This window comes from Antennarius striatus, chromosome 1 (assembly GCF_040054535.1).
Source record: "Antennarius striatus isolate MH-2024 chromosome 1, ASM4005453v1, whole genome shotgun sequence".
NCBI lineage: Eukaryota > Metazoa > Chordata > Actinopteri > Lophiiformes > Antennariidae > Antennarius > Antennarius striatus.
Genome location: NC_090776.1, coordinates 19,279,259 through 19,293,425, shown reverse-complemented (window position 1 = coordinate 19,293,425; position 14,167 = coordinate 19,279,259). Strand labels below are relative to the sequence as shown.

Sequence of the window (14,167 nt, the reverse complement as noted above, 5' to 3'; positions counted from 1 at the left end):
CTCTCTGATTTAAAAATAGACGGATGCCAGCTATTAAAGCAACACTAATTGCAGTCAAAAGGTTTTAAATACTGAAACGAACCTCCGACAATGAAAGAAAGTACCGTATTTTCCACACTAAAAGGCGCACCTAAAAGCCTTTAATTTTCTCAAAAACCAACAGAGCACCTTATAATCCAGTGCGCCTTATATGTGAAAAAGGGTTTTAGAATACGCCATTTATTGAAGGTGCATCTTATAAATCGGTGTAGCTTATAGTGCGGAAAATACAGTAACTTTGCAAGGTGTAAATAGATCCAAAAACATACATTTACGCCTCTTTTTAAAGAAACTGTAGACATTTTTCATTTGGTGCTTTAACGGAGAGCAGACACAGACTGGCATCTTTCCATCTGTGTCAATAGTCTAATGGATCAGATTGCCTTTAGTTTTGTTTATCTGCTTTCAGCATGACAAACTGTTATTGGCACAGCAGTAACAAGGCCTGGGGGCAGTAGGTCTGACCATATGTTTAGACAAGGAGAGGCTTCTGCTTTGAAAAACACTGTTAATGGCAGCATGCCCTAATCTGGTTTAAAGGACCGCTGTATGAACGGCGGTGTTTATTCTAAATTACAATTCTATTCTGGGGTGAGAATGTTTGCTCGTATTTAGCGCTTAAAACCTGAACTATTAAATAATTGCCAGAAAAATCTAATTTTATGGAAAATAAGGTCTTGATGGAAATTTCTGGCAAAATTGTCAAAAAACCCTTCATAAATTTGTATATATATGAACTTTAATCTGTATAATTTTTGCTTAATCTGGAATTTGCATGCAATAATTTTCATGCAAAATGCAGATGCATGCGTCTGATTGTATACATCTGGTTTTTCGAGGAAAACATGATCAAACCTATTATTAAGTCTCAAAATCCTAAAAGGTCAAGAATAGTGAATATTTGGCTTTAAAGGGTTAAAGTGAATGAATATCCAATATACAGTATTCTTTCATATTCTTTTGTATTCTTTTATTTACCTGTTTTTTTTAGTTTTTTTTAAATTTTTAACATGATTTTAGGACAATCATCCTGGACTTTTCATTGATTAGCATCATGCAACTTTTACTAATTTGTATGCATTTACTTTTAGGTTTGCGTTCAAATTTAAAACATGCTTAAAAAACGTCTGTTGAAAAGACTCAAACGACGCTTAACAAAAACAGTAAGATTCATGCTTTCTCTTCTCATGTCAAAACTACATTCAGTGATTCCTCAAATCTCACTCATTCTTTATTTCAGTTTGGAATGACTTGCTGATATCAAAGTCTGTGATAAAAAACCAAGTATGCACAAATGAGGATTGAAATTAGAAAACAAATTAATGAAGTAGATAATAGAGCATCAACATCTGATGAATGGAACAGCTGTCTTTGATCACTGGCAGCACCGTTATCTGGTCATTATTTATTCTTTCAACCGCAGTGTAGACTCTGAGCGAGAAGCAGGAGGAGGAGGAGGAGAGGGAGAACAGATGAAGACGTACAGAGAGACAGAATCTGCTTTAATTAGTATGAACAAAGGCACCGGGCAACTGTGAAGAAGATCACAGTAGCGAACCTCCTAGAGAAGGAGGGATGGAGGGATGGAGAGGAGAAAGAGCAAAGAGCGAGAGCAACCAAGGAGGAGGTGTGGGTCAAGGCAGGGATCCTATAATTAACTGGGAACAGGGGAGAGCTGTCTTGGAATCCTGAGCTCCCCCCCTCCCCCTAATAGCAGCAGTGGAGGGAAAGGTGGTGGTGGGTGGGGAGGGGGATGCGGCGTCTATTCACATCTGTCTTCTCTCACACTCCTCCCTCTGCTGCCATAGGAAGAGGGAACGCAGCCGCTCAACCTGTCGGCACGGCCAAAGACGACAGAATTGGTCAAATCCCCCACATCCCCGACACAAAACCTGTTCCTTGGCAGCAGAAGCATCCCTAACAGTCTCCCCAGCAAGGGAGGGATCCCCAGTCCGCTGGGAGGAGGCCTTGGCCGTGGCTCGTCTCTCGGTAAGACACTCGGCAAAAAAACATCCCACACAGATTTAGTTTGTTCAAAACACACATTTACAGCGAGCGCTCACATCCGGGGAGACCACAACGCAGGGCTTCGTCCTCAATATCTCAAAAATAAACGCTGCTGTCGGGTTGTTGTGTTAAGTGGTTTAGGGTTTCGCCTTTTTGGCAGCGACTAATTCTCGCCGCCCGAACTCCACTTATATGCTTGCCTGCAGATATCCTGTCCAGCCTAAACTCGACCGCGTTGTTTGGGGACCAGGACACGGTGATGAAAGCCATCCAGGAGGCGCGGAAGATGAGGGAGCAGATCCAGAGGGAGCAGCTGCAGCATCACCAGCAGGGCATGGAGGCCAAGCTGTCCGCACTCACGTCGGCGGGCCTCAACAACTGCAGAGCTGACAAGGTGAGGATCTGCATCCTACCGACGGTTCCAAAAAAGTGTTTTGGCGCTACCTGCAGAAAAGTAGATGCGTTTGATGCAGCGTTGATTCCAAAAACTAGTTTTTCTTTAAAACACATCCAGGGTGGTCATATTGATAAGAGCTGGCATCCATCAGAGAGCACATATGTGTTTATTAATTAGCATGAATATGTTTGCGTGTGTGTGTGTTTGGAGAGGGCATGGCCTCGTTGATGGTGGTGTGAGGGCCACGACCGGCCGGTGTGGTTAAGAACACTCTGAAGTCTCTGCCCAATTAAAGCAACCCTTCTCCGTCCCCCGACGTGGGACGGGGTCGCTTTGTACCAGGAGTGCAAGCACACACACACACACACACACACACACACACACACACACACACACACACACACACACACACACACACACACACACACACACAAACACACACACACACACACAAACACACACACACACACACACACACACACACACACACACACACACACACACACACACACACACACACACACACACACACACACACTCCCAGGGAATCCCTTTAAAAATATCTTCAATCGATGAGTCAATCAAGGAGAGAAAAAAGCTGTCCTCCTCTCTTCAAGCTTGATGCCACGCTGCCAGTTGGCTGTGAGGAGAAGGCAGGAACTGGGAGCGATGCTCATTAATATTTCAGCACCTGACACTTTCAACCAACAGCCTCAACTAGGTCAATGTATATGTAAAAAAGTCATTGAATATCTATTTTGATTTCCCTCTAATTTGGTGTTTGGAAGAGATCACTGTCTATGAAGTGGCAATCAGCGATGCTCTTGCTGGAGGAGCAGATAAAGTGGTGCAGCCCACGGAGCAGTGGTGCAGCCTCCCTTCTCGTTAGGCCTGACGAAGACCAACAAAAAAGATTCCCAACAATCAGTCAATTCTTAAACTTTTATTTCCAGTTTTCTGGTTTTTATGTCTGAGTTATGTGAAGCACCTTTTTTTTCCAGTCACAGGCAGGTCAAAGAGCGGCCTGATATGTCAGGACATGAGAGTGGTAATCTGACAATGGTTGTGAAGAGTTATTTTCAACAGGTAGCAACACAATGGCATTGTCCTTAGCAAGCAGAGCTTAACGCCTTTTCTGACTCCCTACACGGCCTTTGTTCGGATACGGTTTCGTTTCCTCTGAATTTTTGGTGGAAGTATGCAAAAGCAGTTATCTCAGCAAAGAAGAATGCTCTTCTTTTAGTCTTTTTCTTTATTTTTTTTTTCCCAGAGGGATCTTCTTCTAGAAATACTCCGTCACTCGTCGGCTTTAATCTGCCTTTTGTGTGTACCTGAGCAGAAAGAGTGTGGCTCAGAAACAGAAGGAGAGATGGAGGAGGTAGGAGAATGTAAAGAATCAGGCCCAATTCCAAATACAGTATTTTCCGCACTATAAGACGCACCTAAAACCCTTTAATTTTCTCAAAAACTGAAAAAAACAAAACTGCGTCTTATAATCCGGTGCACCTTACAGTGCTGAAAATATAGTAGCTTTACAAGGTGTAACCAGATCCAAAGATATACAACATTCACTCCTCTTTTTAAATGCACTGCAGACATTTTTCATTTACTCTGTGTGTTTGCAAAGAATTCTGGGATTGTTCTGTTACCCATCCACTTGGAGTCAACACTTTGTTTAGACGGCCCTCTAGAGGGCTGGATGACCACTACCCCTCCATACACCCTACCGTACACAAGCCAATAATAAATTTAATATAATTGACAATCTATTGAGTAAATTTAAACTCTAATAGGATCATTACATTACAAAAAACAGGATAGATTAAAACGGAGTATAAAAACCGGAGCCAGAGTTCAACGGTCGTTGAGCAACAAACACACACCTGTGTGAGTTTCTTACGAAGATCCATTAATGTAGACGATTGGAAGAATCACCTCAGGTAATATCCTCCTGTTTTCGCCGTTACATTTATGGCCTTGTTGAATGACACCTTAGCGGCGCTCGCGCTTGACTCTCTGGCGCCCGCAAATCACGCTGAGATATCGTCGCCTCTTAGTTACGGTGACACCCGCCCTATTAGGATGGTGCGAAATGAGAGGCGCACTTTATCAAGTCAGCTAAAAGAATCGCCCCATCATCTTCATCCTTCGGCGGTCATAAAGAACAGTGGGCTGTAATTCAGCGGCGAAATGAGAGGGAGAGAGAGAGAGGGAGAGAGAGAGAGAGAGAGAGAGAGGCTTTTGCTGATACAAGCTAACGAACTAGAAAGGTTTGAATGCCCCGGATAAAAGCTTTCACTTTGGTCAGTTTTAGAATATTAATATTTCAGCAAAGCGCCTCACCTGACATAAATACGGCGGGCGCTTTAATAGCTCCCCTCCCAGTCTCTTGTTTGGAAGTTTATCATAGTGAGAGCTTACATGAATAAGACTCTAGAAAGGTAACATAAATGGGATTAAGGAGAGGTTAAGATCATCCAGTGTGGCTGTAAGAGGGGGATATTAAATATTGATTTATCCCACCGTGATGACCGGGCAGAGGAGTGGGTCTAAGTGCTGCTTACAAATGGATCAATTCATCTTTTCATACAAAGTGTGTCTGAGCAGCACAATGCCTCCCACCCCAATCTTTATCTCGGTGACTCTCCGTGGCCCGTGACCCGGGAGAACACAGCGTGTCCCACGCTCCCTGTACAGTCTGCACGCCTCTCACCCGAGGACATGTGAAATATTCATAGTTTACAGGGTGGACGTTCCTGTCTTTTTATTTGTCTGTTTCACTATAACCCATCAGTACAATAAAACCTTTTACAACACTCTTGCAATTTACCTTTGTGAAATATTTATCCAAAGGTATTATTGTCTGCAGAGGGCAATTACTTTGTTCCATTATTTACCATCTCCTCTTCATCCAGTGGAAGCTCTTACCTCCGATGTGCCTGCAGTCAAATACGCCGCATCCCATTTCTAACTGTTTGAATTCCTTCCCTCTGTCGGGCACTCCGGCTATATCTGGAAGAGCTTCTCTTCAGGGTCACAGGAAAATAAATATCGGCATTCAGATTCCATATTTTTACAGTACAAACATCGCACGCATGTTGACTTTGGAAAAAAACTACATCATCATCAGTGTATTTGTAAAAATTGTGCAGAATCCTAACAAGCCATAGCATAAATAAAAAAGCTCAAATGATTTTCAAAAATTAAATAAAAGGTTGAGTATATTTAGCTTCATGAACTGAAAATGTAGTATAAATTTCCCTTCATCTAGTTTGGATCCACATATTAGCAGAAAAAACACATCATGGGTGCAGGAGTAAAATACACAAGTCTTGTCACTTTTTGGGCGACGGCCCGACGTCACCTGACCACAATCTCGACTTTGAGCTCCTTCTCGTTAGTAAAACAGATTTTTGCACTAATGCATCAATTCCTCCTGGAGGTTGTGCGAGATAAAATATATTCCTGTGCTGACATGTCCGTAACTGGAATCAAAAGGTGAAAGGCCAGTGTATTAACCTATTGAACTGCCCTTCGCTGCCTCTCTTCCTCAGTATTGATGACTACAATTGTCCATTTCCCGTGTCCCAAAGCTCATCCTGTAAATATTCAAATGGAGCTTACGCTGGTGCTCCTCAAAATCCAGACTCATAACCTATTGGTTATAGTGGTTACACCGCTCCCTCCTGTGGGTGTGTGTCTGCATGCATACATGCGCATGCGTGTGTGTATGTGTGTGTATGTAATGCCAGGGTTCTATTCAGGCAGAGCCCTCACAAAGGCTTTGAATATAATCTTGTCTGGTCTGCAGCCCTGGAAGCAATTTTCTGCTCCTTTTCGACTGCTGTCTTGGAAATTGCAAACCAAGGCGTTTTGGCTGCAATGTAAATCCTTGGCATACAAGGGTTTGCCCATCCAAATTAGATTATACTCAGCTCCCAGACACTGACTGTAGCCAGCAAGTGCTATTGTGAAGATTGCTTACATTAATGCTTTGTCCAGTTGTTCGTGTTTGCCAAAAGAATAAAAAATAAAGTCGGACTGGATAATGTGTTCCTGTGGATGTGTCTGAGCGCAGGCTCCTTTCCCAGGTCAGGTCTTTTTTTTTTTGCTCCGTCTCGCCTCTTCCCAGAAAGACATCAACGCTGCATCTTGGGAGGGTCGTTTGGCGTGTGGTGGCTCCATTATTTCCTCCGGTTGTTGTTTAGCGTGGGGGATTCCTGGCCCAGCGCAGGAATACTACTGGCCCCGGTAGCGGAGACCTGTGGTACCACAGTAACCAGAAGGTGCAGACAACAAAGGACGGGTGGAAAGAATATTCCACAAAAGGACCATTTATAGCTGCTGTTATTGTTGCAGTGGACACATAATGGCAGCGGCGTCCTGCAGGCCTTAAGGTTTTTTGTCCGAATGAGGTTGAGGTTAGCGTTGCTGGACTTTCTCATTCTGCCGTTTGCATCCTGGTGACTTGGATAAGATGCTGGATTTCAGTTGGACTCAACATTCCCCAGAAGATCCTGCAAGAGTTCACAAAGTCAACGTAGGAGAGAAGAGCGCTGAGATGGTTACGAATCTCGATCGCCTTGAAATAGTCTTGTATGATCGAGGTGTTTAATGTCAATACAACCTGACAGTTTTCAAACTGTTGGAAGTTTTGTGACTTCCTGTCTCAACAACCGCAGCAACAACAAAATAAGACATCTTGAATGATGTCTTCATTTTATTAAAAACAAACAATAACCATTAAACTGGCACACGGCCCGGAGCGGAGTTACCTCACCGTTTCTCTTCATAGTTTAAGCCCCATAATTTAATTGGAGGCCTTTTCTCCCTCCTGCTTTTAACCAATGAGCCGCTGCCCTGGCAGCACGAGCTGGAATAGCTGGCCATCTCGGCTCCGTGTGACACGGAGGACGATTACTATACAACAGATGCCAGCCTTTTGTGGCTGCTACTGTTGATTCTGCTGCTGCCTGTATTAGCCTCAGTAAAGGGAGAGCTCCGGCTAAAAAGACAGCAACAGCCTGCATGAAAGGAACTGTGGCTTCACCGCATGGCTGGATGTACTTAACATTTAAACGGTTCAAAACTAGCAAAAACTACTGGAAGGCTGCAGACTTATAAATAACACCGAAGCGGGTTACAATAAAAATACAAAACAGATGTGACGGCGAGCTGCAGCCATGTTAAAGTGCAGCCTTTGTCTCCGTTGGGGCTGGTGCAGATTGTTGGGGGGGTTTTAGTCTGAGACCCTCGGGGAGGAGACTGCGAGGGCCGCAGACCACAGCGATGACTGACACTCGATACACAAAGCCTCGCATTGTGGTCGGACAGCCACTGCCTTTGACTTGGCACATACCAGGTGTGTGATATAACCAGAGCCGCTTCAGCACATTATCGAAAGTAAAGTGGCTCTTTAGGGTCCTGCAGCTGTTAAAGTTTTCCAATGAAAGAAAGTTTTAAGCATATGTAATCATATACTTTCCACCATGAGGGGAAAACGTGGCAGAGATTCGACAGATAGTGAAGAGATCTTGGAAGTGAAAGCGGTTCTAGTCGAGCGTGTCGTCAGATGTTCGTTTGGCTTTAAGTCTGTCTGGTTTATTTTGTTTTGGAAGGAGTAATGAGTTACACCTACAAAATTACATTAAGATTAAAAAAATCACGATCCTGATGTCAAGACTATTTGGCGAACACACAAGCTTGCGTCATTTGGTTGACCTCATTCGTCTTTTGACACGATCATTTTGTGTTTGAAATCAAACACAACAAGAAACCAGCTGACCTTGAGTCGGGGTTCAACGTTCACACCTACCATCAAGTCACACCAGTTCACCACTCCATCATGGTTTCGGTAGTGGGAAGAATCCGGAGAAAACCCTCGCTGATGCAAACTCCAGAGAATCAGGTGCACCTTTAGAGAGGAACCTTTTTTTTCCATTCTATCTCTATTTGAACGCTCTCTGCTTTCGCTATAGCCTGAAGTTATTTACAAAGGAAGGAGTGAAGAAGTGTTAGGATTGGCAGTGCGTCGCCTAAATATAGAGCAGGAGCAGGCACAATGCACAGGGCCGTCCGCCACCCGCCTCTACCCAGAATACACCCTGTGGCCAGAGCAGCAGGCCTCCGGCACATGTTCTGCGGCCGGCCCGATTAAAGCTCTCTTTACAGCACTGACAAGGTCTCTTTTGGGTTACCTCGCCCAAGAAGTTGCGCTATCCTCCTCCTCCTCCTCTTCCTCCTCTCGCAGTAACTCACCGCATTATTGGGCAGCCATGTGCAAACTGAACGTAACACATCTGCGCCGAACTTTGAAGACAAAAGGCTGCTCAGGCAGGGCAGATAAGATTATTGTGGGTGGCAGTTTTCCACTCCAGCTCGGAGTGCGTTGCTATAATTTTAGTTGCGGGGTGGAGAGCTGCATGCTGAAGTCATTTGAGGGAGAGATCAGTTGCTTGCCAGCGGTCATGGTCAGGGAAGGAGTGGAATAATGTACTGTTACATCTTTTGTTTCCTGTCTCTTCATCTTTACCTCCTCACAGCTGCATGACCTTCTCTGTTTCTTCTCCATCGTTCTCTCCAACGTTATAAACACCTTCTTTTTTTATATCGGTTGTATACTCCCCTCTTTTCCTGGCAGGACGTCCAGTGGAATTCTACTGTGTCCTTTGCTACTTCCTCACGTCAGAGTGATCAGTAAAAATTTAATGACACTATAAAATAATAAAAGTGCCATTAATTTATCACAGCACTTGATGCGTAGGCAGTAAAGACGCATTAGTTCACTGCATATCTCGCAGCTTTAAAACAAAACCAGTGATGCTGTGCAGATAATTTATTGCCTTAATTTCAACTGTAATTCTAATTCACGCACATAAATCTGCAAACTTATAACCAATAAGTATATTAAGCTCAATATGTTTAACAATTTATGAAAATTTGAATCGTCTCATTGCACAGATAGTTTGATGCTAATTAGCATGGCTAGCGTACACTAGGGTAGTTCTTTCTGCAACTCCTCCAATTTAATAATGTTGTCATGGAAGTATTGAACGTGCATTCTTCTTATTTATCTCAAAAACGCTCTGAGGAGTTACGTTGCGCTCCGACGGCTTCATTCGCTGTCGTTTCTCGCTGGTTTTTACAAATCGTGCGACTTTGTGCAGTGGAGAAAAAAAAAAGAGAAGAAGCTCAACACGGAGCAGGTTATTAATGAAGTTCATTGATGGATGGCTCCTGTTCTTCCTCCTTGTCAGCCCAACATGATGCTTAACGATCATGAGTTTATAAAAGGACTTGATTGATAAGGAGGGGACCAAAGAAGCGCGGAGGAGGAACGAGACGACTACTTTATTACCGCCGCGCGCCGGCGTCTTCCTGGAGGACTGTCCAGGAAGCATCTGAAGCAGAGCCGGCGCTCATCCAGCTAATCGCACATCAGTCACGTTGTCATCGGGCTGCTAGCTTCTTTCATTAAGAGCAATAATGCGGCCGGGTGATGAATATGGTGCGTGCACGCTCACGCACGTCTTGCTTAACACATAATGTGACACGGGGAAAGGCGCCGCACTCCATCTTCTTTTCACAAAGCATCATCTTGCCCAGCAGGGACCGCCGCATATGTCATAATTAGAAAACACTTAAGTAACCAAAGGGCCGTCAGACAGACAGGCTCTAATCACAGGCCATAAGCAGGTAGTGCTTAATTGTATATCAGAATCACTCAGCTGGTCATAAATAATGACCGCTCCTTCAAGTACGATGTGAAATTGCGACGTTCTTCCCGTCTCTCCTGCAGTCTTTTCTTTTGAGAAACACTTCTTGAATAAATAAAGATGGGGGTGAATCAAAACACTGAGAAGGCCTCCCCCAAATGGACTTGAACTGTCTCCGTCCGTCATGTTTTTTAAAACCCTCAAGAAGACAGAACGATGACAGATTTCTTTTTTTTTTTTTAATAACTTTTATTCTAAATGTATAATTGCTGAAAGCTGCCAGAGCGATTTCATCTGTCAGGTAACGACAGAATGAATAGAACATTCACAACGGTTACCACCGCTAAATTTTTTAGCACCATGTCCCGTTAGCGGGAAAATAAAACTTCCCTGCGGAGAAAACAGGCGGTAAAACGGTGCGATGCATCACAAAGGAGGGGCTGAAAGATTAATGCGTGTGCTAGTGTTGTTTTTGCGTGGCGGGGGGGGGGGGGGGGGTGGCTGTGAGCATTGTGTGGGAACTCTACCTGAGGATCTGTCGGGAGTGGCGTGATGGACAAGTTCAGAAAGGGACGGGGTCAGAGGTCGGAGGCTGAGCTTCGTGAATGCTCATCCTGAAGTGAAACAAATGTGTGTGTGTGCGTGCGTGCGTGCATGTGTGTGTGTGTCATACAAACCTGGAGATGATGCACACAGAGGTAAAGTGTCCGTCTCCTAGTTGAGTCTTAAGAGAAGGAGGCAGCCTTTTGCTAATGCCCTGTGTATTCACTGAGGAAGTAGGTCAGTCGACAATGGAGCCAGCAGCAGTCGGCACTCTCCCCCTTGCATAATACATTAAGTGTAATGTGCCACTATTCAGCGCCCCCCGAAAGCTGTTATTTTATTCTGTAAATGCACATGGACATGACATTTAATATTGTCACGTAGCGCTGAATGACAGGGTTTTATTGTGCGTCAAGTACAACACGATGCCGAGTTTAATCCCGGCACAAAGCGACATGACAAACGGGAAAACTCTGTGTGATCTCCAAAGCATGAACCCTGAATAAATGATGGCCGGTGAGCTCTGGGCGCTGCAGAATGGAAGGGAGGATGTGAGGAGAAGATTACAGAGGAAAATCTGAGCGCTGTAAAGAGGGCCGCGGCCCCATTGTGCGCTCAGGATCACAAAGTATCCTTCAGTAAATCTATTTACGGCACCCCTGGCCCTCACTGTCTCCCAGCCTCCTGTCATCCATTATAGCAGCGGCTGAAAAGAGAGATGAGAGAAAAGCTGCATCCAGTTTGTGTCAAAAGAGCATCTCCCTCCAAAGAAACCTCTATTTATCAGAAGCTTTTTTTTTCTTTTTTTTTTGAAATTTCAGATTCTGTTTTCTTTTTTTTTTTTCTTTTTTTTTCAAACAGTGTTAACGTTTGTGTTTCCCTTTTAGGAAAGGGCGCACTTCGAAAGCATCGGACATCACCTCAGCAAGCTGGGCGAGGAAGGGAAGATCGGCCACAGAGTCATCGACCTCACCCGACCGGAAGATCTAGACGGTAAAGATGTGTTTGTCTTTACAGTGATCCCTCGTTCCAATTTATATCTGTTTATCTTAGCTATGGGAATTTAACCGTTTATGAACCCTCCCCATACTGATATTAAACCACCTTCTATCTGTATTACCTTTTCCCCACACTCTGATAGACTGTTTAAAGCACTTTTGTGTCTCACGGAAGTCCGAGACTCACGGAACGAAGCGCACTTCCGGCTGCCGTCAGCCAATAGAATGCGCGTACGGTATCACATGACTGCCTACTAAAAATCCGGAATGAGGTGAAGCCATGCAAGTTGATGCGTGAATGCATGAGCACCTTGTGAATCCAGTGCTGCAAAAAAATTGTCTCTACATTATGAAGCCCTCTTCAAGTATTGTGGGTGTTTTAGGGAGGCGGTTTAGACGGGACATGTGCAGAAGCGTGTGTCCGTGTGTGTGTGTGTGTGTGTGTGTGTGTGTGTGTGTGTGTGTGTGTGTGTGTGTGTGTGTGTGTGTGTGTGTGTGTGTGTGAGGGAGGTATGGATGTCTGGATGAATGCCGTTTGAAATGAGCGCTGAAGTTTTCACAGGTAGGTGAGCAGAGGGCGAGGGTTCCTGAGGACAAAGCTGGCTTTTCTCCAGCCGTTTTTTTTTTGCAGCTGTTGTGCCCATTTGAGGCCGGGCACGGGGGTGTAAACTCGGGTTGCACCAGAGTGACAACGCATCATCTGCCTTTGTGGCGCTGGTTCCAACACAGGAGCGAGGAGCACCTCCGCCTGCCCATGTTTGTCCAACATAAATATTTGAGTCAGTTTCCATGGCACTTCAGAGCCAGAGCAAAGGTGAAAATGGTTCTGACTCATCTTTGATGCCCCCGACGAGTTTCGGGGGCCGAAGGATAGATATTTCTCAGGACAATGCAACCCACCGGATTCCTTAAATAGTATCTTAGACACATTTCCCATCAGATTAGAAAGAAAAGGCTACAGATTTCATTTGAAACTGCCTTTACCGACCCTAAAGGAGGCCTCGTTTCACATCCCATCCCATTGGTGACATGTTTCCCATGCGATCCACGACAGCAGACCCCATCCCAATCCGTCTGACTCCTCGGACAGACGCGCTTTCCAGCGCTAACCCTCCCGGTGGGAACCTTCCTTCTGTGGCTACTGTGGAGCCGGGGATTGAAACAAAGCGCGCACCAGGGCAGTTGTGTCCTTTTAAGTCTCGCGGAGGGGCCGAGGGAAAGGCTCGCGCCAGACGGCGCTCCCAGCGGGATGTGGATTAGGAGCAAGGAGAGGTTAGAAGAGAGGAGAGGTCCTCTTCCCAGGGGGGAAACTCTGGGAGCGGGGGCAGCAAACATAACTCAAAACACAACAGCTACCATTTCTTCCCTTTCGCCCAAAATATATCTATCTCCCTCGACCTCACCGACAGGAAAACACGTAGGATTGACTGAAGCGGGGTTTTATGATGTGAACCACAAAGTGTTTACTCTTCTGAGGACATGCTTGCTTTTTAAATCCTCCCCCGAGCCAATCGAAGCGGCGCCTCCCCAGCACACCTCATGCTATAGAGGCAGGCTAGCTAGCTAGCAGCCATGGCGCTGCAAATGTCACAGAAACAGGATAAATCTGGTAGAAGAAAAAATTTGAGATGCAATTACTCTCTTGGAAAAAAAAAAAAAAATTAAGCCAGTATTTGATGAAAAATATAATTTAAAAATTAGCATGAGCAGGATTATTGCTCTGGTATAACTGCAGAAACTCTAGTAAGTACTGGAGTATTTAAAACTGCAGATTTGAATGAAAATATGAAATATTACAGTTGTTTAAAAGTAATCTACATTTTTAGACCCATAAGCCATATGTCTTAAATTAAAATCTGCCACATTTTGTCTTTTAAATAAAGAAAAAATGTGCTTTTAACAAAACTGCCTGACATTTTGTGATTTGCCAAATCAATGAAAACAATACAGAAGTTTATAACGTCAAAAAACACACGCATGTTTTCTTTTTGGTTGATCAGTGAAAAGGAAAATCACCAGGTGAAGCCCCCGACCCTCAGACGAGGCATGAAAGCACCTTGGTGCCACACTGAGCGTCGCGTCTACAGCGGGCTTCTGTCGTCGCCGTGCCGCTCAGAAAGCTTTGGCTCGCTTGAGCTAATATTTGTGGAGCGTAAGGAAACCAAAGTCCTAACAGCTCTGGGGGGAAAAGCAGGAAAGGAATGGAAACAGATAGTATTTCCTTCATTTTACAACACCACAAACCACCGGCACGGATCCCACCACTAACTCATTTGCATGTTGTTTTTTTTTCTTGATGATGAGGATGAAACAACACATAATAAAGTAAAATACAGGTTAAAGTTATTTAGAGTTAAGTCTGTGAGGAGAAGAAGAATAAAGCACTTCAAGGAAGTCTCCCATGAATACTGTTATACACTGCCTCAGCGGGGGATGTGGCAGAAGGCGGAACTGCAGGATAATAGTCA

At 44.6% G+C, this 14,167-nt stretch overlaps 1 protein-coding gene across 5 annotated transcripts in view; it reads left to right on the top strand.

Moving 5' to 3' along the window:
* Positions 1–14,167, top strand: part of sox6 (SRY-box transcription factor 6) — a 117,708-nt gene that overhangs the window by 93,406 nt on the left and 10,135 nt on the right. For all 5 annotated transcript variants that reach the window (XM_068314270.1, XM_068314272.1, XM_068314269.1 and 2 more), the window contains 3 exons: positions 1,848–2,028; positions 2,253–2,440; positions 11,589–11,694. In XM_068314270.1, coding sequence (XP_068170371.1) covers positions 1,848–2,028; positions 2,253–2,440; positions 11,589–11,694 — 475 coding nt within the window. The remainder of the gene's footprint in view (positions 1–1,847; positions 2,029–2,252; positions 2,441–11,588; positions 11,695–14,167) is intronic.